This window comes from Medicago sativa, chromosome 1 (genome assembly GCF_051527215.1).
Source record: "Medicago sativa cultivar Bolivia chromosome 1, Bolivia_mono, whole genome shotgun sequence".
In the NCBI taxonomy this organism is placed as follows: Eukaryota; Viridiplantae; Streptophyta; class Magnoliopsida; order Fabales; family Fabaceae; genus Medicago; species Medicago sativa.
The window spans coordinates 23,469,149-23,485,980 of record NC_140749.1 but is presented as its reverse complement, the minus strand read 5'-3'; the positions used below and the strand labels follow the sequence as shown (position 1 = coordinate 23,485,980).

Sequence of the window (16,832 nt, the reverse complement as noted above, 5' to 3'; positions counted from 1 at the left end):
ACAACCAAGGGATGCGACAAAATCAAAATTTTTATAAAAACCAAAATCCCTATGGACAAGTAGCACCACCCGGTTATGCAAACAACCAAAGATTCACTCAGAAATCCAATTTGGAAATTTTGTTGGAAAACTCTATTGCCAACCAAAACAAACAACTTCAAGAACTCAAAAACCAAACTGGATTTCTGAATGATTCTCTTTCCAAGCTCAATACCAAGGTTGATTCTATTGCTACTCACTCTAAAATGCTTGAAACACAAATCGCCCAAATAGCCCAACAAGTGGCTACATCTTCCCAAACACCAGGAGTCTTTCCTGGTCAAACCGAAGCCAACCCCAAAGCCCAAGTTAATGTCATATCTTTTAGGGGTAGTAAGTTAGGCGAAACTTTTGCTAAGGTTAAAAACATTGGGAAAGAAAATGTCAAGCCCTTAGGTGATAAAGTCGTGATAGAAGAAGCTAAACCACTTGAAGAAAACAAAACTCCATCCCCCTTAAATCCTGAAAAGCTTAAACTAGAGGGTAAGTTTGAAAAATTTGTTAACATACTTAGGAAGATTTGCATTAAACTTCCCTTTGCTGAAGCTTTGTCTAGGATGCCTCTATATGCTAAGTTTTTAAAGGAAATTTTTTCAAAGAAAAGGGCTATAGAGCATAATGAGACAATAGCCTTGGCTAAGGAAACTAGTGCAATCATCCAAGAGGCACCCCCTAAGCTTATAGATCCAGGTAGCTTTGCCATACCATGCGAAATTGGGAATGAAACCATAAACAAAGCCTTATGTGACTTAGGAGCTAGTGTTAGTTTGCTGCCTTTGTCTCTTCTTAAAAGGATAGGGATAGGAGAGTTGAAACCTACCGAAATGGAACTAAAGCTAGCTGATCGTTCTACCATGAAACTTGTAGGATTTGTCGAGGACATACCTGTTAAGATAGAGGGGATATACATCCCCACTGATTTTGTAGTCGTTGACATTGAAGAGGACGATGACGTCCCCATAATCCTAGGTAGACCTTTCCTCGCAACTGCGGGAGCTCTAATTGATGTTAAACTTGGTAGGATAATCTTTCAAGTGAGTGATAAGATGGTAGGATTTGAGTTGGAAAATGTTATGAAGGGTCCCGCTCTTTACTCTTGTTGCATGCTTACCGATCATGTTGTGAAAGAACGTTCTATAGCGTCATCTACACAATATGATATCTTTGATCCATTCTAAGGACTCTTTCTAACCGTCAAGCTAATGACATTAAAAGAGCGCTTCGTGGGAGGCAACCCACGCATTTAATTGCTTTTGTTTTGTTTTTCTTTGTTTTAAGTTGTTTTGAAGGTAATTGTCCAAGTTTGATTCGAAGAAAATCAAGAAATTGAAAATTTTTTGAAGCCCTGTGACCAGAGAGGTGGCACGGCCCGTGCTAAGTATGGCACGGCCGTGCCAGGTATTTGAAGAAAAAAAAATGGCCCAAGCAACAGAATGTTGACACGGCCCGTGCCAAGGGTGGCACGGCCGTGCCCGACCTCTTGTACCCTATATCACAAATTTTTTTCTCTTCTTCTTCCTCATTCTCAAACCACAAACCTCTCTCTACCTTCAAACTTCTCTCTAAACCTCCATAACCCTCAAACCTTCAAACCTTCATATCTCCCTCAATTCCTCACCAAACCACTCAATTCTTTCACCAATTAATCACAAACTTCATCCCAAACAAAAACCACCAATCAAAAACATCTTTCATCCATCCAAAACTATAATTCACCAAAACCCTAATCTTTCAAAACCTAACATAAACACCACAAAACCTTAACCAATCTCCATATCCAACCCAACAAACCTTCCTTATACACCAACCCCAACTCTAAACCAATCCTTTCCACCAACAATCTTCCCAAACCCTAAACCTTCCAACCAATTCCAACAAGGGTCAATGGCTTCAAGAAGAAGAAGTGGAAAGGAGCCAGCAAGTTCCTCCGGTCCTCCCCCAAAGAAGCAAGCACAAGTGAAGAATCATGGAATAAGCTTCAAAAACAACAAGCAAAGGGACAGGTATAAAATTCTAATCTCTAAACACTTGCATCCTTCTCGTTATCCTGATCCCAACACTTTAGATGTGCTAGAGCTGTTTGATGATGTTTCTAGGTTGATAGGAAAGTTAGGTTGGACTGATTTGCTGAAACCTATGCGGGGTTATGAAAACTTCACTTATGAATTTTTAAGCTCAATTGTTTTCACTAAAGATAAGTTGAATTTTGATAACCCTAACCATAGAATTGTTTTTCGGTTGATGAATATTGATTATGACATGTCACTTCAGCACTTTTGTGAGGCCTTAGGTTTTGCAAATGAAGGATATATTCATGATCATTGGGATCCTAGCCTAAAACCGGATAACTATGACCCAGCTGCCTTTTGGACACGTATCACCGGCGTTTCCAACTATGTTCCTAGAGCCAACAAAGCTAGCAACATCCACAACCCCGTACTTAGGTACCTCCAAAGGGTAATGGATTGCACTATTTGGGGTAGAACCGAGCTAGGAAACACTAGAACCGATGAATTGTTCATGCTATGGGCAATGCTCCACAACCACCCCGTCAATACTTGTTTTTATTTGATTGATTACCTAGACTTTGTCGGTACTAGACCGGCCGGTAGAGGAGACATAGTGGTGGGTGGCATCATTACATATATAGCTAGATGTTTTGGAGTGGGTGAAGATGAGGGGATCAAACCAATTGAGGGAAACAATAGGCTTAACATAGAAACCCTTATTGCTATGAATTTTATCAAACATCGTCCACCGCTCCATTATCAACTTAAGCTAAATATGCCAATCGTGTTTTTATTGCCTAACCCATCTCGGACTACCACCGAGGTGGAAGAAAATTGATTGTATGTTAATGATGTGCAGGTTCTTGGTGAGCAAGATGATGAAGAGGGAGAAGGTGCTAACTTGCACCATGATGAAGGAGAAGGTGCTAACTTGCACCAAGAGGGGCACCATGGCCATGAGACCGGTGAGCTTAATGACAATCAAAGATGGACATGGATTCACAATGAAATCGAGAGGATGAGCACCGAACAACAAAGGCAAGGTGTTGAGATCTCCGGCCTTCGCAATGAAGTTCAAAGGGGCAACCGTGTCAATGATGAAAATAATGAGATGCTCCGTCGGATGATGCAACACCTCCAACTTCAAGGTCCTCCTTATGGACCTCAATAACATGTGAGCTTTCCTCTTCCCCTCTTCCCTTCTTTTCTCTCTCTACTCCTCTTCTTCTACTCATTCTTTCTTCTTCCTCTACTTCTTCTTCTTCTTTTAATTTCTTTTTCTTTTGAATCATTGAGGACAATGCTTCCCCTAAGTGTGGGGGGGGGGGGGGGGCCTAATAAAGTGTCTAGAGTCGTAGTGTCCAAACTCCCTTGAACTTTATTCTTTTGTTTTGTTTTTATAGCAAGAGGCATGACTAGTAGCTTGTTTTCAATGTAAATATGGCATGAAAATTTTTTGTTTTGTCTCTTCTTTAGGTCGCCTCTTGTACATGAAAATAGTTTCTTGTGTTTCTTATGTTCTTGCTATACCCATGTCTTGTTTTAATGTGAAAATTCTCCAATGAGAAAGGCACCCGGTTGCAATCCTTGAGCAAATGTATGAATAGGTATTTTAAGGAACACGTTCTATCTTTAGTGTTAACTTAGACCCTTTAAAGTCTTAAGAGTAAAAGTAGTATAAGTTTGTGTGGGAAAATTAATCAAATTGTTCTTAATTGTTATATTCTTATTAAATTGTTAATGTTAAATGGGGCGGGAGAATGGCACCAACATGAGGGGGAAAGGACAATCCCTAACTTCCTAATTGTGGTGGTGACTCCCTAATTTGAACCTAAAGTGAAACAAATCCATCAATGCTAGGGGGAAAGGACAATTACATCCAAAAAGACTTCCTTCGCAGAGATGAAACAAACAATTTTGCAGCACTGCTTAGGGTGATTTTGAATCTAGGAGGAAAGGACAATTACATCCGAGAAGACTTCCTATGAGGATAGATAGCCCCTAAGCATCTGCAGCCCCTTGTGCTTAATTGTTATATCTAATTTAATTTTAACTCAAATTCCCATCACTCTTATATGAAATGAAGAAAGGACTTTTCTCGGTTACTTTAGCACTAAGGATAGAACCTATTCCTCATAATATCTGTCTTATACAGGAGCAAGAAAAGGGTTGGACTGCACACACACACTCACTTGAGACTTGATGTTGGGTAGAATAGGTTCATGAGAAGTGTTTGAAATTGTAATTAGTGTACTTGAGACAAAGCCTTTCTCTTGAGACATTTGTTCTTAATATTGCCATAATCAAATCTTTTGTTGCTGCTATGTTTGCTGCCTTTTGCTTGAGGACAAGCAAAGATTCAAGTGTGGGGGAGTTTGATGAGTCATATATAGTATTATTTATTGCCTTATTTAGTTTAGTTTTATTTTAGATTTGATTTTATTTTATTGCATTTTATTTTAGTTTAGAATATTTTACTTCAAATTATGTTTTATTTTATTTTAGGAATAAATATATGGTGGAAGGTGCCTTGGAGTAAAAGAAAGAGGACTGGAGCAAAATACAGCGCAAGAATACGAAGATACGGGGCAAAAATACAATTCCCCTTACCAGAAGCTTGGCACGGCCCGTGCCAACATGTGGCACGGCCGTGCCCGTCCCCAGAGTCTCTTTTGCTGCTTTTTCTTCGGGCCCAAGTTACCCTGTTGCAGCTTTACTGTTTTACCCTTTTAGTTGCTTAGTTTCTAAGTCAATTGTAAAGCTATAAATAGAGTAGCTCTCCACCATAAACAATCATCCTTTACTTTGTTTATTTCAATTGCTATTTCAATAAAGTCTTTATTTCGTTTTACTTTCTTCTTGCAATTTACTTTTATCGCATTCTCTCTTCTTCCCCCATGTCTACGATGAACATGAGTGAGTAGACTTCTTTATCTTGGGATCGTTGGATAAATCTAATGACGTAATCCGGATCAAACCAAGTCTTAAACCCTAATTAATTGTTACCCTAATTCCTAATCCAAATTCACCGTTTTAACATGAATTAATTATTATCAAACTGTGGAAGCGAACGCGGAGGGTTTGATAATGGTTAATTCATCATCACAGATATCAATGCATAAAGCGAACGCGGAGCTTTGATATCCGAACAAGTGAATTTAGACAAGGTTTGCGAAACATGAGAATAGTCTAGCAAACCTTGGGACACATAAAGTTTCGATCTTCAAGGGTCCCAAAGGCAATCACCCATGAGAATAGGTGTGGTTGTTGGAGGGATACACTCACTGACTTCGAGAGGAGCTGTGATATGCTAAAGAGAAACTTGTCCTTAGTAATTAGGATTAACGTTTAATTATAAGTTTAAGGCTTGCTTGTGAAAAGATTCGTTATTATAATGAACCAATGATCCCAAGGCTTTTTAATATTATTGTTATTTACCTTCAAAAACTGCACTCTCCAACTTCTTATTTCTTTCCCTTCTAATCAATTTCTAAAAGCTAATTGGATTGACCAACTCCCTAGCGGAACGATAACTCTACTTACTACTATTACTTCGATAGGCCGTGCACTTGCGGTTTGGCCCTATCAGTATTATGATCCGGTAGCGGATTGACTTGCACATTTGGGTTCGAATCTTTTTTTGGAGCTTCTGGACTTCGGCTTTCAAAGCGTTACAGTGCTCGATGTCATGGTCGGGTGCCTCTTGATGGAAGGCACATGAGAGATCAGATCGATACCAAGCCGGCAACTTGTTAGACACCCGAGGAGGCGCTCTGGTTTGGACAAGGTTCTCCTTAAGCAAGGTGGGGAGCAGCTCCGCATATTTCTTTGGAATCGAATCAAATTGCGGTTCTTTCATGGCCTGATTCTGAACGATATACTGCTGAGGAGCTTATTGTTGAGGTTGTTGTATGCATAGTAGCTGACATTGTTGCTGGGGCCTTCGTTGGACAAGTAGCTGACTTCATTCTTCAAGGCATAGCAATGCTCAATGTCATGACCTGGTGACCCTTGATGGAAGACGCATGAGAGGTCAGCTCTAAACCATGCTGGCAATTTTTTCGATATCGGAGAAGGTGCTTTGGTCTTGTCCAAATTCTTTTCAAGCAACATTGGGAGAGACTATGCATACTTCATGGGAATTGGATCATAATGTGCTCTCCGATCCTGATTCTATGCATTGGATTGTTGAGGGGCCTGCTGTCGAGGCTGTTGTATGCACAATGGCTGACATGGTGGCTGGGCCCTTGCTGGAATTGTGGCGGATCCTTTGTAACTATTAGCGAAGATACCAGGTTAGTTAAGCTCTCTACCTCGGCCCGAAGTATTGTCACTTCTTCACGAAGCTCGCGGTTCTCTTGTTCAAGCTGATCCATTTTTTGTCTTTGCATGAGTGTTTGCATGTGCGAGCTGAATTTGAATGAAGACATCAGACCACTTTTGAAATGTTTGACCTTTTGAAAAGAAACAACGACTTGTGAGACTCGGACTTGAAACTATGAAATGCAAGATGATGCATGATGTTTATGCAAAAATAGAGACTTTTTTTTTTATCGAAGGACTTGTCAAAATAATTGTACACATCATAAGAAACATTGTTTCATTTGATAATTTGAAATATTACAGACAGTTCCCTTAAGAGCAAAATCAAAGTCCAGGAAAAAGACCCCAACAAAGGCTAAGGTCTAGTTAAGACTTTTGAAAATGAATTTCTTTGTGTTCCTCTTTACAAGGTCCACACCTCTGATGTTTACAAAAACTTATCTAAGTCCTTCGATATTTAATGAGAAAAAAAAATGTGTTTATGAATGTATACATGTATGCATGATTATGCTAAAGAACATAGAAAACATGGTGAGGTTAAGTCCATCATGTTGGAGTCAAGGGTAAACATGCCATTTGGTAAGGACTATGGTTTCTAATGTACCTGTATCATGGGTTCTACCAATTTCTCAAAGTTGTCAACCCATTTTGAATATTATCGGCTTACAGGACTGACTCCTGGTCCAATAATATTTGCAAGGAAGTCTAGTTTGGGTATAGTATCACGTGTCAACTAATTCAAGACTGCTCTTGGTTAGTCACCGCACTAAAAAGGCCAAGATGGGTTAAAGGTAACTCTAAAGGTTCTCAACTGCAAGGAACACTCAAAAATAATAATGTTGATCACGACTGCTGATAAGTGTCATAAAAGTGTTAAATTCATGTTATATTTTAAGCACTTTTTGTTGCTTGCTTTGCAAGTAATTGAAGGAAAAGCCGAGAAATAAGCGTTAAATGCCTTATTACGCTTTACTTATCATTACTCTATCCTTTTGTGCAGTAATTAGCCTCAAGACACTGATCAAAGTCCAATTCATCATGAAAAAGTGCAAAATGGTAAAAGCTGTCCAGCAAGCTTGAAGAAATGGCGCTAATAGCGTGTTCTACGCTATTAGCGTGTTCAAAGAAGTGTCAAAGTCCAGAGAGATACGCTATTGGCGTATCTGGAGCTTAAAGAAATTTCGCTATTAGCGATTTTGGCGCTATTAGCGTAAGTTAGGCGGTTTGCTCAATTCAAGTGGCCCACTTGCTATTCTTGGAAGATATTATGTTAGATATTATTTAGATATTATGTTAGATATTATTTAGATATTTTGGGCTTGATATATTATATATTATTAGAATTTCATTAGAGAGATATATAGTTCATATTAGTCTTAGTAACTTAGTGAGTTTTTTATAGCTTTTCTCTTAGTTTTCATTGTAATATCTTAGAGAGAAAATAGGGTAGATCATATGAAGTGAGAGTGATTTTGGAAGTTGGATCCTTATTCCTTTGTTGAGACATCACAAGTGTAATGGTTCCTTCCTTTTCAATCCATCCTTGCAAGGCTTCCATGATGATGTGTAGCTAAACACTCTTTGTTGGGATGAGAGGTACTTGATTCTTGCTAACATGTAATCTTTTGATCTTGCAAAATATGATTCTAGCAATTTATATTCAATATTGTTGTTATTCTTGTGTTAATGCTTTCAATGAGATTCAAGATGATTTGGACACAAACTCTTGAATCTAGAGCTAGAGTAGCAATATATCTTAGGTTATATCATTCTTGACAAGTTTGTTAATCTTGTGATAATCACCATAATCAAGAGTTAAATGCTTTCGGATACTTAATCAGGCTGGACACGGTCGATTAGGTTATTCGATCGACTTTGTTATCGTTTAAGGGATTTGGACACGAATGTTTAAACGATGCCTTAGAATTAATTATATCGGTTTGGACACGAAGGATAGTTTAGAATTGATTGTGATAATGTTGTTTATAAAGCTAGAATTCGTATGGATCATTAGTTTACGTGTGACGCTTGGTTAAGAAACGCTACTCCTAACAAGTTTCAATCCTTATTAATCTCATCTTTTACTTTTTGCATTTAGTTAACATAGTTGTAAATTCAAACAAACAATCACCCTTTTTACTTAGAATGATATTTGATGTTGAAATATCCGTGATGTCGCACTAATCCCTGTGGAGACGATACAAATACTTATCTTGTTTTTGATGCAAAACTACTTCATCAAAATGGCGCCGTTGCCGGGGATTGGTGTTTAGATATCATAGATAGAACGATTGATTTATTGTTTTAAGTATTCGTACATATTCCGTAAATATTTTTCTTTACTTAATAGTTGTTACCACTAACCCCTCTTTGATAAACAAAGAAAAGTTTCTTGTTAGTTGTTTCCATTTCAGATCATCACCTAGACAAAATCATGGCTGATCATGGTTATAACAACTTCTACACTCCACCCGAGTATGAACCATATCAACAGCATCAGCAATATCCTTTTGAAGATGAACGAATGACCAATGTGGAAAATACTTTGAATATCTTCATGCAACAATCCATGATAAACATGCAAAATACCAACCAAAGATTGAGGAATTTATCAATTCAGTTGGAGATGATTCAAGCTCAAATCATGGATAACCAAGCCAACATTCAATCCAATCACGGAGAACATGAAAATTCGTCAAATCTGTGTGAGGAAAATGGAGAGACTGTTGAAGAAGGTGTTGATGAAAATGAGGAAGATGCAATAGTAGAGGAATGTGGTGCACCACATGAAATCGAACTTCCTCAAGTAAAGTCATTTACTGAAGAGGACAAAACTGTTGATATTGGAGAAGCAATGAAGGTGACAGAGAAAAAGGAACGGTTACTAATCAAGGAAGACTTAGTGGAAGCAAGGGGGAAGAAAGTGAGCAAGGCTGAAATAGACCGGGTCATTGATGAAATTTGCGCCTTGTTCAAATCAAAGTTAAGGAGGACATGGACTCCACATCATTTGTATCTTAAGTTCATGGAATTCCTCCCGAAAAGAAGGAATACAAAGGATGATGTATTGTCCGTCTCATTTTGGCCACCCTAACGAAAAAGGCGTCGAGCTAACGACGTTAAACAAGCGCTTGTTGGGAGGCAACCCAACTTGGTAAGTTCTCTTACTGTTAAAATAATGTGTTAGCACTTTTGGTTAATTTAGTACTTCATATTATAGTGGAAGTCTTTTGTATCACTCTTGCTTAATTTCAAATCTCAGATGATTGGTAATGATTCATAGTTGTGATCAAAAGCGCAAAGCCAAGGTACAAGTTTCCAGTTTTTCTAGGTTTTTACTCGAATATGGAACGGGTACTTTGTGTAAATTTCATGTCATTTAGTTCTTCGCAATAATGTGTTTGTTTGTGAACCACTTAGTTCTAGCCTAAAAGTGAGGAAACCTCAAGTGTTTGTACATATGCAAGGAGACCGGATTCATTGTTTAACTCGATTGTGTTATTTTAAATCCAATAATTGTTTTGAATTGTGTGAAGGCATGGAAGTGATCAAGGCACATTTTTTGTTAATGAGTGAAACATACTTGACCACAAATAGCCTACTTTGTGAGAAGAGCGAGTATTTGCTAACCCACTTGAGCCAAATGAATCGGAGTCCTCAATTACGAACTGTCAATTCATAAGCACAATGCTTGATGAATTTGCCTTTAAAACTTTTCAATATCCAGTTCATTTTTGACACACTTTAAGACTCTGATATGTTTTTAATTATTGAACCCTAAACCTTCAATGTTTATTTGTCTCTTTTGCCTTAGAGTAAGGGAACATTCAAATAGGGTGTATTTTAATTCAAGTTGGGGAGAGAAGGTAGATGTAAATCTTTTGTCAAGTATAATGGTGTAATTTTATCTTTGATCAAGACAACATGTTGTTGTAAATATAAAAAGAAAAGAAAAACAATGTGTACATGAAAAGAAAAAGAAAAAGAGAAAAAGAACGAAAAATCCAAAAAGAAAATAAGTTGTCAAGATCAAAGTTTGTCATGTTTAAGCACCAAGGGTTTGTGATGATTGGTAGGAAAGATTGTGGATTTTAATGGTTGATACAAGAAATGTTTCTCTTTGATAGGCTTTTTGATTTCAATTGCCCCACATATGACATTTCTTTTGTAGCCAAGCCAAGTTATAACCCTCAAAGACCTTTTGATCCATGTTTTCATGCCTTTTGAAATGATATTTGGATGGACACATAACTTGATTGGAATGTTAACTTGATTGCCGGATGTGTGTTCATAACCCTCATTTTTATGTTTTCAATTGTTTATCTACTTTCAAAAAAGTGTGTTAGGTGTGGTTCGTGAATAATTATATTATTGTCTTGAAATATTTGACATGAACTTTGTACTTAGGACTCATCTCATGTTGGTAGTAGAATTTTAGATTAGTTGAAAACTTAGACTTGCCCGCGCATTCACTTTTAAATCATTCGTCTGAGAAAGTTTTCAAAACCATTTGTACTTGTGTCTTGTCATTTACTTGTTTGATCTTTTGTTTGAGGACAAACAAAGAGTTAAGTTGGGGAGAGTTTGATAAGTGTCATAAAAGTGTTAAATTCATGTTATATTTTAAGCACTTTTTGTTGCTTGCTTTGCAAGTAATTGAAGGAAAAGCCGAGAAATAAGCGTTAAATGCCTTATTACGCTTTACTTATCATTACTCTATCCTTTTGTGCAGTAATTAGCCTCAAGACACTGATCAAAGTCCAATTCATCATGAAAAAGTGCAAAATGGTAAAAGCTGTCCAGCAAGCTTGAAGAAATGGCGCTAATAGCGTGTTCTACGCTATTAGCGTGTTCAAAGAAGTGTCAAAGTCCAGAGAGATACGCTATTGGCGTATCTGGAGCTTAAAGAAATTTCGCTATTAGCGATTTTGGCGCTATTAGCGTAAGTTAGGCGGTTTGCTCAATTCAAGTGGCCCACTTGCTATTCTTGGAAGATATTATGTTAGATATTATTTAGATATTATGTTAGATATTATTTAGATATTTTGGGCTTGATATATTATATATTATTAGAATTTCATTAGAGAGATATATAGTTCATATTAGTCTTAGTAACTTAGTGAGTTTTTTATAGCTTTTCTCTTAGTTTTCATTGTAATATCTTAGAGAGAAAATAGGGTAGATCATATGAAGTGAGAGTGATTTTGGAAGTTGGATCCTTATTCCTTTGTTGAGACATCACAAGTGTAATGGTTCCTTCCTTTTCAATCCATCCTTGCAAGGCTTCCATGATGATGTGTAGCTAAACACTCTTTGTTGGGATGAGAGGTACTTGATTCTTGCTAACATGTAATCTTTTGATCTTGCAAAATATGATTCTAGCAATTTATATTCAATATTGTTGTTATTCTTGTGTTAATGCTTTCAATGAGATTCAAGATGATTTGGACACAAACTCTTGAATCTAGAGCTAGAGTAGCAATATATCTTAGGTTATATCATTCTTGACAAGTTTGTTAATCTTGTGATAATCACCATAATCAAGAGTTAAATGCTTTCGGATACTTAATCAGGCTGGACACGGTCGATTAGGTTATTCGATCGACTTTGTTATCGTTTAAGGGATTTGGACACGAATGTTTAAACGATGCCTTAGAATTAATTATATCGGTTTGGACACGAAGGATAGTTTAGAATTGATTGTGATAATGTTGTTTATAAAGCTAGAATTCGTATGGATCATTAGTTTACGTGTGACGCTTGGTTAAGAAACGCTACTCCTAACAAGTTTCAATCCTTATTAATCTCATCTTTTACTTTTTGCATTTAGTTAACATAGTTGTAAATTCAAACAAACAATCACCCTTTTTACTTAGAATGATATTTGATGTTGAAATATCCGTGATGTCGCACTAATCCCTGTGGAGACGATACAAATACTTATCTTGTTTTTGATGCAAAACTACTTCATCAACTGCTCATCATGACATAGCATTACTTTCGAGAGGCCTCCATTAAGCGGGGTTATATCACATGCACGCAATGTGCATGACTGCTCCTGGTATGGCACTATGATTATACCACCATCCTATCTTATATTTCCCTTAAGTGCGGGTATAGGACTTATATCGCACCATTCACGTAAAAAAGATTAAAAAAAACATATATGCACGTATTTCCATCTTTTATTTTAATTTTATTTTAAGCAAGTTATAGCACATAAGTTTAAACAAATTCAAGTTAGGCTCAATCCTCTTTGGGGAGTCCCCAGTGAAGTCGTCATTTCTGTCGCATCATTTTTTTGAAGGTCAAGCTATTTAATTAGCATAGACTCACAATTTTTATTTTATGACTGAACTTTTAATTTTTCAAAAGAAAGTGGAAAAAAGTTCAAATTACCATAGTTTAAAAATTAGGGTTTGGGGCTTAGTTACGTTTAGGGAAGGTGTTATCACCCTAAACATTCGTAATATTCTACGAGAACCTCTTGATTTTATTTGATTTTCGTGCTATAACTTACTTATTTAGAAAATGAAATTAGAGAAGGAGTGGTGATTATAAAAGAAAAAGGAAGGTTTTTTATTTACATTTTTTTATTGATTTGGAAGGACTAGGTCATTTGCCTACGCACCAGTGAGGGATCAAAACCTCATAGTTCGGGGTAGAAATTACCGTTTGATTGGTTTTGTGTTTTTTATTAGTTTTGAAAAAGTTTAAAAATAAAAGCCAAGTGGCAAAGTAAGAATTTGTTTGTATTTTTTAATATTAAAAGAAAATTACTCAAAATATGATTAAATTGATTGAAATTTGATTAAGAAAATAAAATAAAAATGGGAATCACTTGATTGAAAATCAAGGTTTATTATGAATTTTTTTTTTTGTGAATTTTGGTTATTTGAATGTTTTTGTTGTTTTTAAATACTAATTAGAAACTAAAAAATAAAACTAACGTGACAATGAAATAAAAGCACGATAATGTCGTAACCTATTTTTTTGCATTTTTTATATATATAAAAGCAGGATAAATAAAAGGACACATGCATGATTTATTCATTTATAGTTACATTGGCCCTAAATACATTCTAATTGCAAACAAATAAATGACAAAAATTAAAATGCTAAATAGAAATAAAATAAAATGCAAAAATGATAAAAAGAAATAAAGTGCAAGAAAATAAAATAAAGGGACAACCGAAGGGACAAAATTCCGAAGAGACTTTTCCGAAGGGACAGAAAAAGAGGGAGAAGAAAAGAATAGCTCATCAACACAAGCTAAATGAGGGAGAATAGAGAAAAGTTCTTTGACAACTCAAGAGAACTTTTGGTGTGTGAAATTGTGAGAGATGAAGGCTCTATTTATAGGTTCTATGGTTGATAAAAATGGAAGATTGGTTTAATGAACTTTGATGGGAAATTATGGTGATGGAGCACGTTTTGCTTCTTTTGGAAAGAAAGTTTTGACTATGCATTGATTGTGGCGTGGAGAAGAAATAAAAAATTTGGACCCTGGACATTTTATTTTTGGATCTATTCTAAGTAATAAATAAAAAGAAAATAACCTAAAAAATAAAATAAAATAAAAGTAAAAATAAATTAAAGATGGAAATAAAATAAAATAAAAATAAAAGGACTAATAATAATAAAAATAAAAAAGTGAGAAGAGGGCCCGAATCGGAAAAAAAAAGAGGTATTTTAAAATACTTCTCTGCCGAAATTTTCACTGTAAAGACAGAGAATACTTCGGGTCCGAGGACATATGTCAGTAGGACCTTAGGTCAAAAATTGGGGTATAACAGTTGGTTTTGTGCAATTCATTAAATTTTTTATCAGTATCATGCATATATTGTTGAATCACTTAAACTTTGGATGTTCAAACTTTGCATCATTCAAGCATTCAATAACAGGTTTGAAAACAAGAATTTAGATACAAAGAATTTAGACCTATAATTTAGATAAGTATGTCTATACTTACTTTTTCATTATACAACAAATTTTTCTATAATAAAGATTGTTGTTGGTATCATTAAAAAAATAAGAATTTAGATTATAATTTTTGTTATATTGTTGGTGTCATTAAAATAGATATTAATAGTTAGTTTGATTTGTTATAATTTTAAAGCAAAAAGCATTTATATTTTTACTTTTAATCAAAATCAAAATTCATACAAACATCGTTAATAATTTTCAAATGTTAACGCAATTTGCGTGTCCGTCTTTTCGCTAGTTATTATAAAAATAATCAAGACTCCACATATTTTACCTCACAAAATTAATTAAACAGGAATCCGGGGTGTTACGCAAATCGTGACATGATGCATTCAAAATTTCAAATTTCACATCTGGTGCTCCCCTAAATTATGCCATGATATGCAGACCGTGTCACTATTTTCTGGCATGTGGCAATTCTCCAAATCTGGTCAAAAACTGTGTTATGATGTAAAAATTTGTGACAGGATGCTATTAATCAGGCCGGACCTTGGGGAGTGCAAGAAGTGCTACCGAACCGAGCCTCTAAAAACTATGGGCCTCAAAAAAAATTATAACACCCACCTCCATTAAAAGAATCACAACAATTATTTTTTTTTCGCATAAACCATTCGTTTTCCCCTTTTCTACGACGTAAGAGTGACATTCCAAACGACACCGTTAGGTGAATTTCACATCTCTTTCACTTAATTTTATTTTGTTTTGTTTCGTGTTTAAAAGTTCTTCTGATTCTGATTTTTTAATGAAGCTTAGCTTTTGCTGGGGCCTATTTTAAAAATAGAACCGAGCCTCCTATTTCATAAGAACGACCATGCTATTAATTCAACTTCTTCATATTTTTATGCTTTATGCATCTCCAGAGTATCGAAAAATGCTACAGACTCAATAAAAACATCAAAGTAATTGATAAAAACCATGTAATGACAACATGTCTTCACTGCATTATCCTTTGATAATGAAGTTGATTATAAGAATATTAAGTACACTTTTTTTGCAGCATGAACAGTTTCTGGGATTTTGCATGCAAGTTTATATTTTGATTCAATTTTGTAACCCTTATTATACCGGTTTCTACGCGTTAATGTCTTCGACACTTTCAGGTGAATGTGCAACATGTGTGTGTAGGAAAGAAGCTTTGGTTGTTGGAGGGAAACTAGTAAAGTACAACGGCTGGTCAATGACAACATTTTTTGTTGTTAGTGTTCTTTGTTTGAGAATTATACTTATGTAAAATCTTTGGAGAAAATGTGGGGAAATTTGTGTCCATGATTAAAGTGTTGATGGAAAGGTTTAGTTGGATTTTGATAAGTTTGGATTGTGTTTATTTGATTGCAAAGTCACCACCAGAAAAAGTAATGTCGAGAGTTGTTGCTTTTGGAGGCATATTTCTTTTGATTTTGCTTCGAGGCTTGTAGTCAAATTTGTGCAATGGCTTATGTGGCAGAAAAATTGAGATTGGTGTCATATCAACACCAATTGCATAAATAAAAAAATATGTAATATCAAAACGATGGTTTAAAATTGCGGTCTGCAATATAAAGGGTTTTGAGGTATCTGCAAACAGAATCACAACTACAATTTTGATCGCATCAGTCATGCAGTTTTAAAGTATTTGTTTTTTTCTTGACACAGTTTTGTTTGCTTCTGTACATCACATATGTACAACACAAGTCAGCTTTTAGAAGTCACGCTTTATTTTTCAAAATATTTGACATATTATCATTTGTGTAATATAATTCTTAGAAATGGTAGTTGAGCCTAATACACCACAAAATCAGTTTGTGAGGTGAGGATTGCCCCCTCTTATAAACACATTGTCAGATCATCTCCTATCTGATGTGGGACTCTTAACACACCCCATCACGATCAACACTATTGAGCTTGGTTCGTGGACATTAATGGTGGGTGGCCCGATAGCAGACACCTGATAGCAGGTGGTCCAATGGATCTTGAAGAGGCTCTGATACCATCTTAAAAATCGTGGTTGAGACTAACAAAACCCTTTAAAATCAGCTTGTGAGGTGAGGATTGCCGACACTTATAAACGCATTGTTAGATCATCTCTAATATGTGGGACTCTTAACAATAATTAAATGAAATAAAATGAAAAAGCAGCAAAGCATGCCAACAAAATGGAGATGGCCTTAGGAATGTGTTATAAACAAGAATTTTGCTCTCCACCCAGCACATTTTGCTCGCACCCTGCAGTCATGCCAATTTTGCCCTTGCGCAAGTTAACTCACGCTGCGCAAGTTAACTCACGTAATGTTCCTGTTTTTGAACAAAACCCATTAGTCAGAACTCCAACCACCATTTTCTTTCCCTCCACCTTCAAGAACCCAAAAAGTGCGATTTTTTGGGTCAAAATCATCATCCCAAATCATTGCAAATCGTCAGGAAGAAAGTTTCTACGCTCATCAAGTATCAAATATCAGGTATTGTACCATCTAAACTCATCTCATTTTGCTGGTTTTT

General features: G+C 35.9%; 1 protein-coding gene and 1 pseudogene across 1 annotated transcript; both read left to right on the top strand.

Moving 5' to 3' along the window:
* Positions 1-8,298: 8,298 nt before the first annotated feature.
* LOC146953742 (uncharacterized) lies at positions 8,299-10,198 on the top strand. Its single transcript, XM_085749523.1, has one exon. The coding sequence runs from the start codon at positions 8,806-8,808 to the stop codon at positions 9,463-9,465; it is 660 nt and encodes a 219-aa protein (XP_085605649.1). The 5' UTR covers positions 8,299-8,805; the 3' UTR covers positions 9,466-10,198.
* Positions 10,199-15,284: 5,086 nt separating this feature from the next.
* On the top strand, positions 15,285-15,910 carry LOC146953741 (uncharacterized; annotated as a pseudogene).
* Positions 15,911-16,832: the final 922 nt, after the last annotated feature.

Bases quoted from the DNA above. Each gene is read 5' to 3' on its own strand.
- LOC146953742 (XM_085749523.1), top strand. From the start codon at position 8,806: ATGGCTGATCATGGTTATAACAACTTCTACACTCCACCCGAGTATGAA.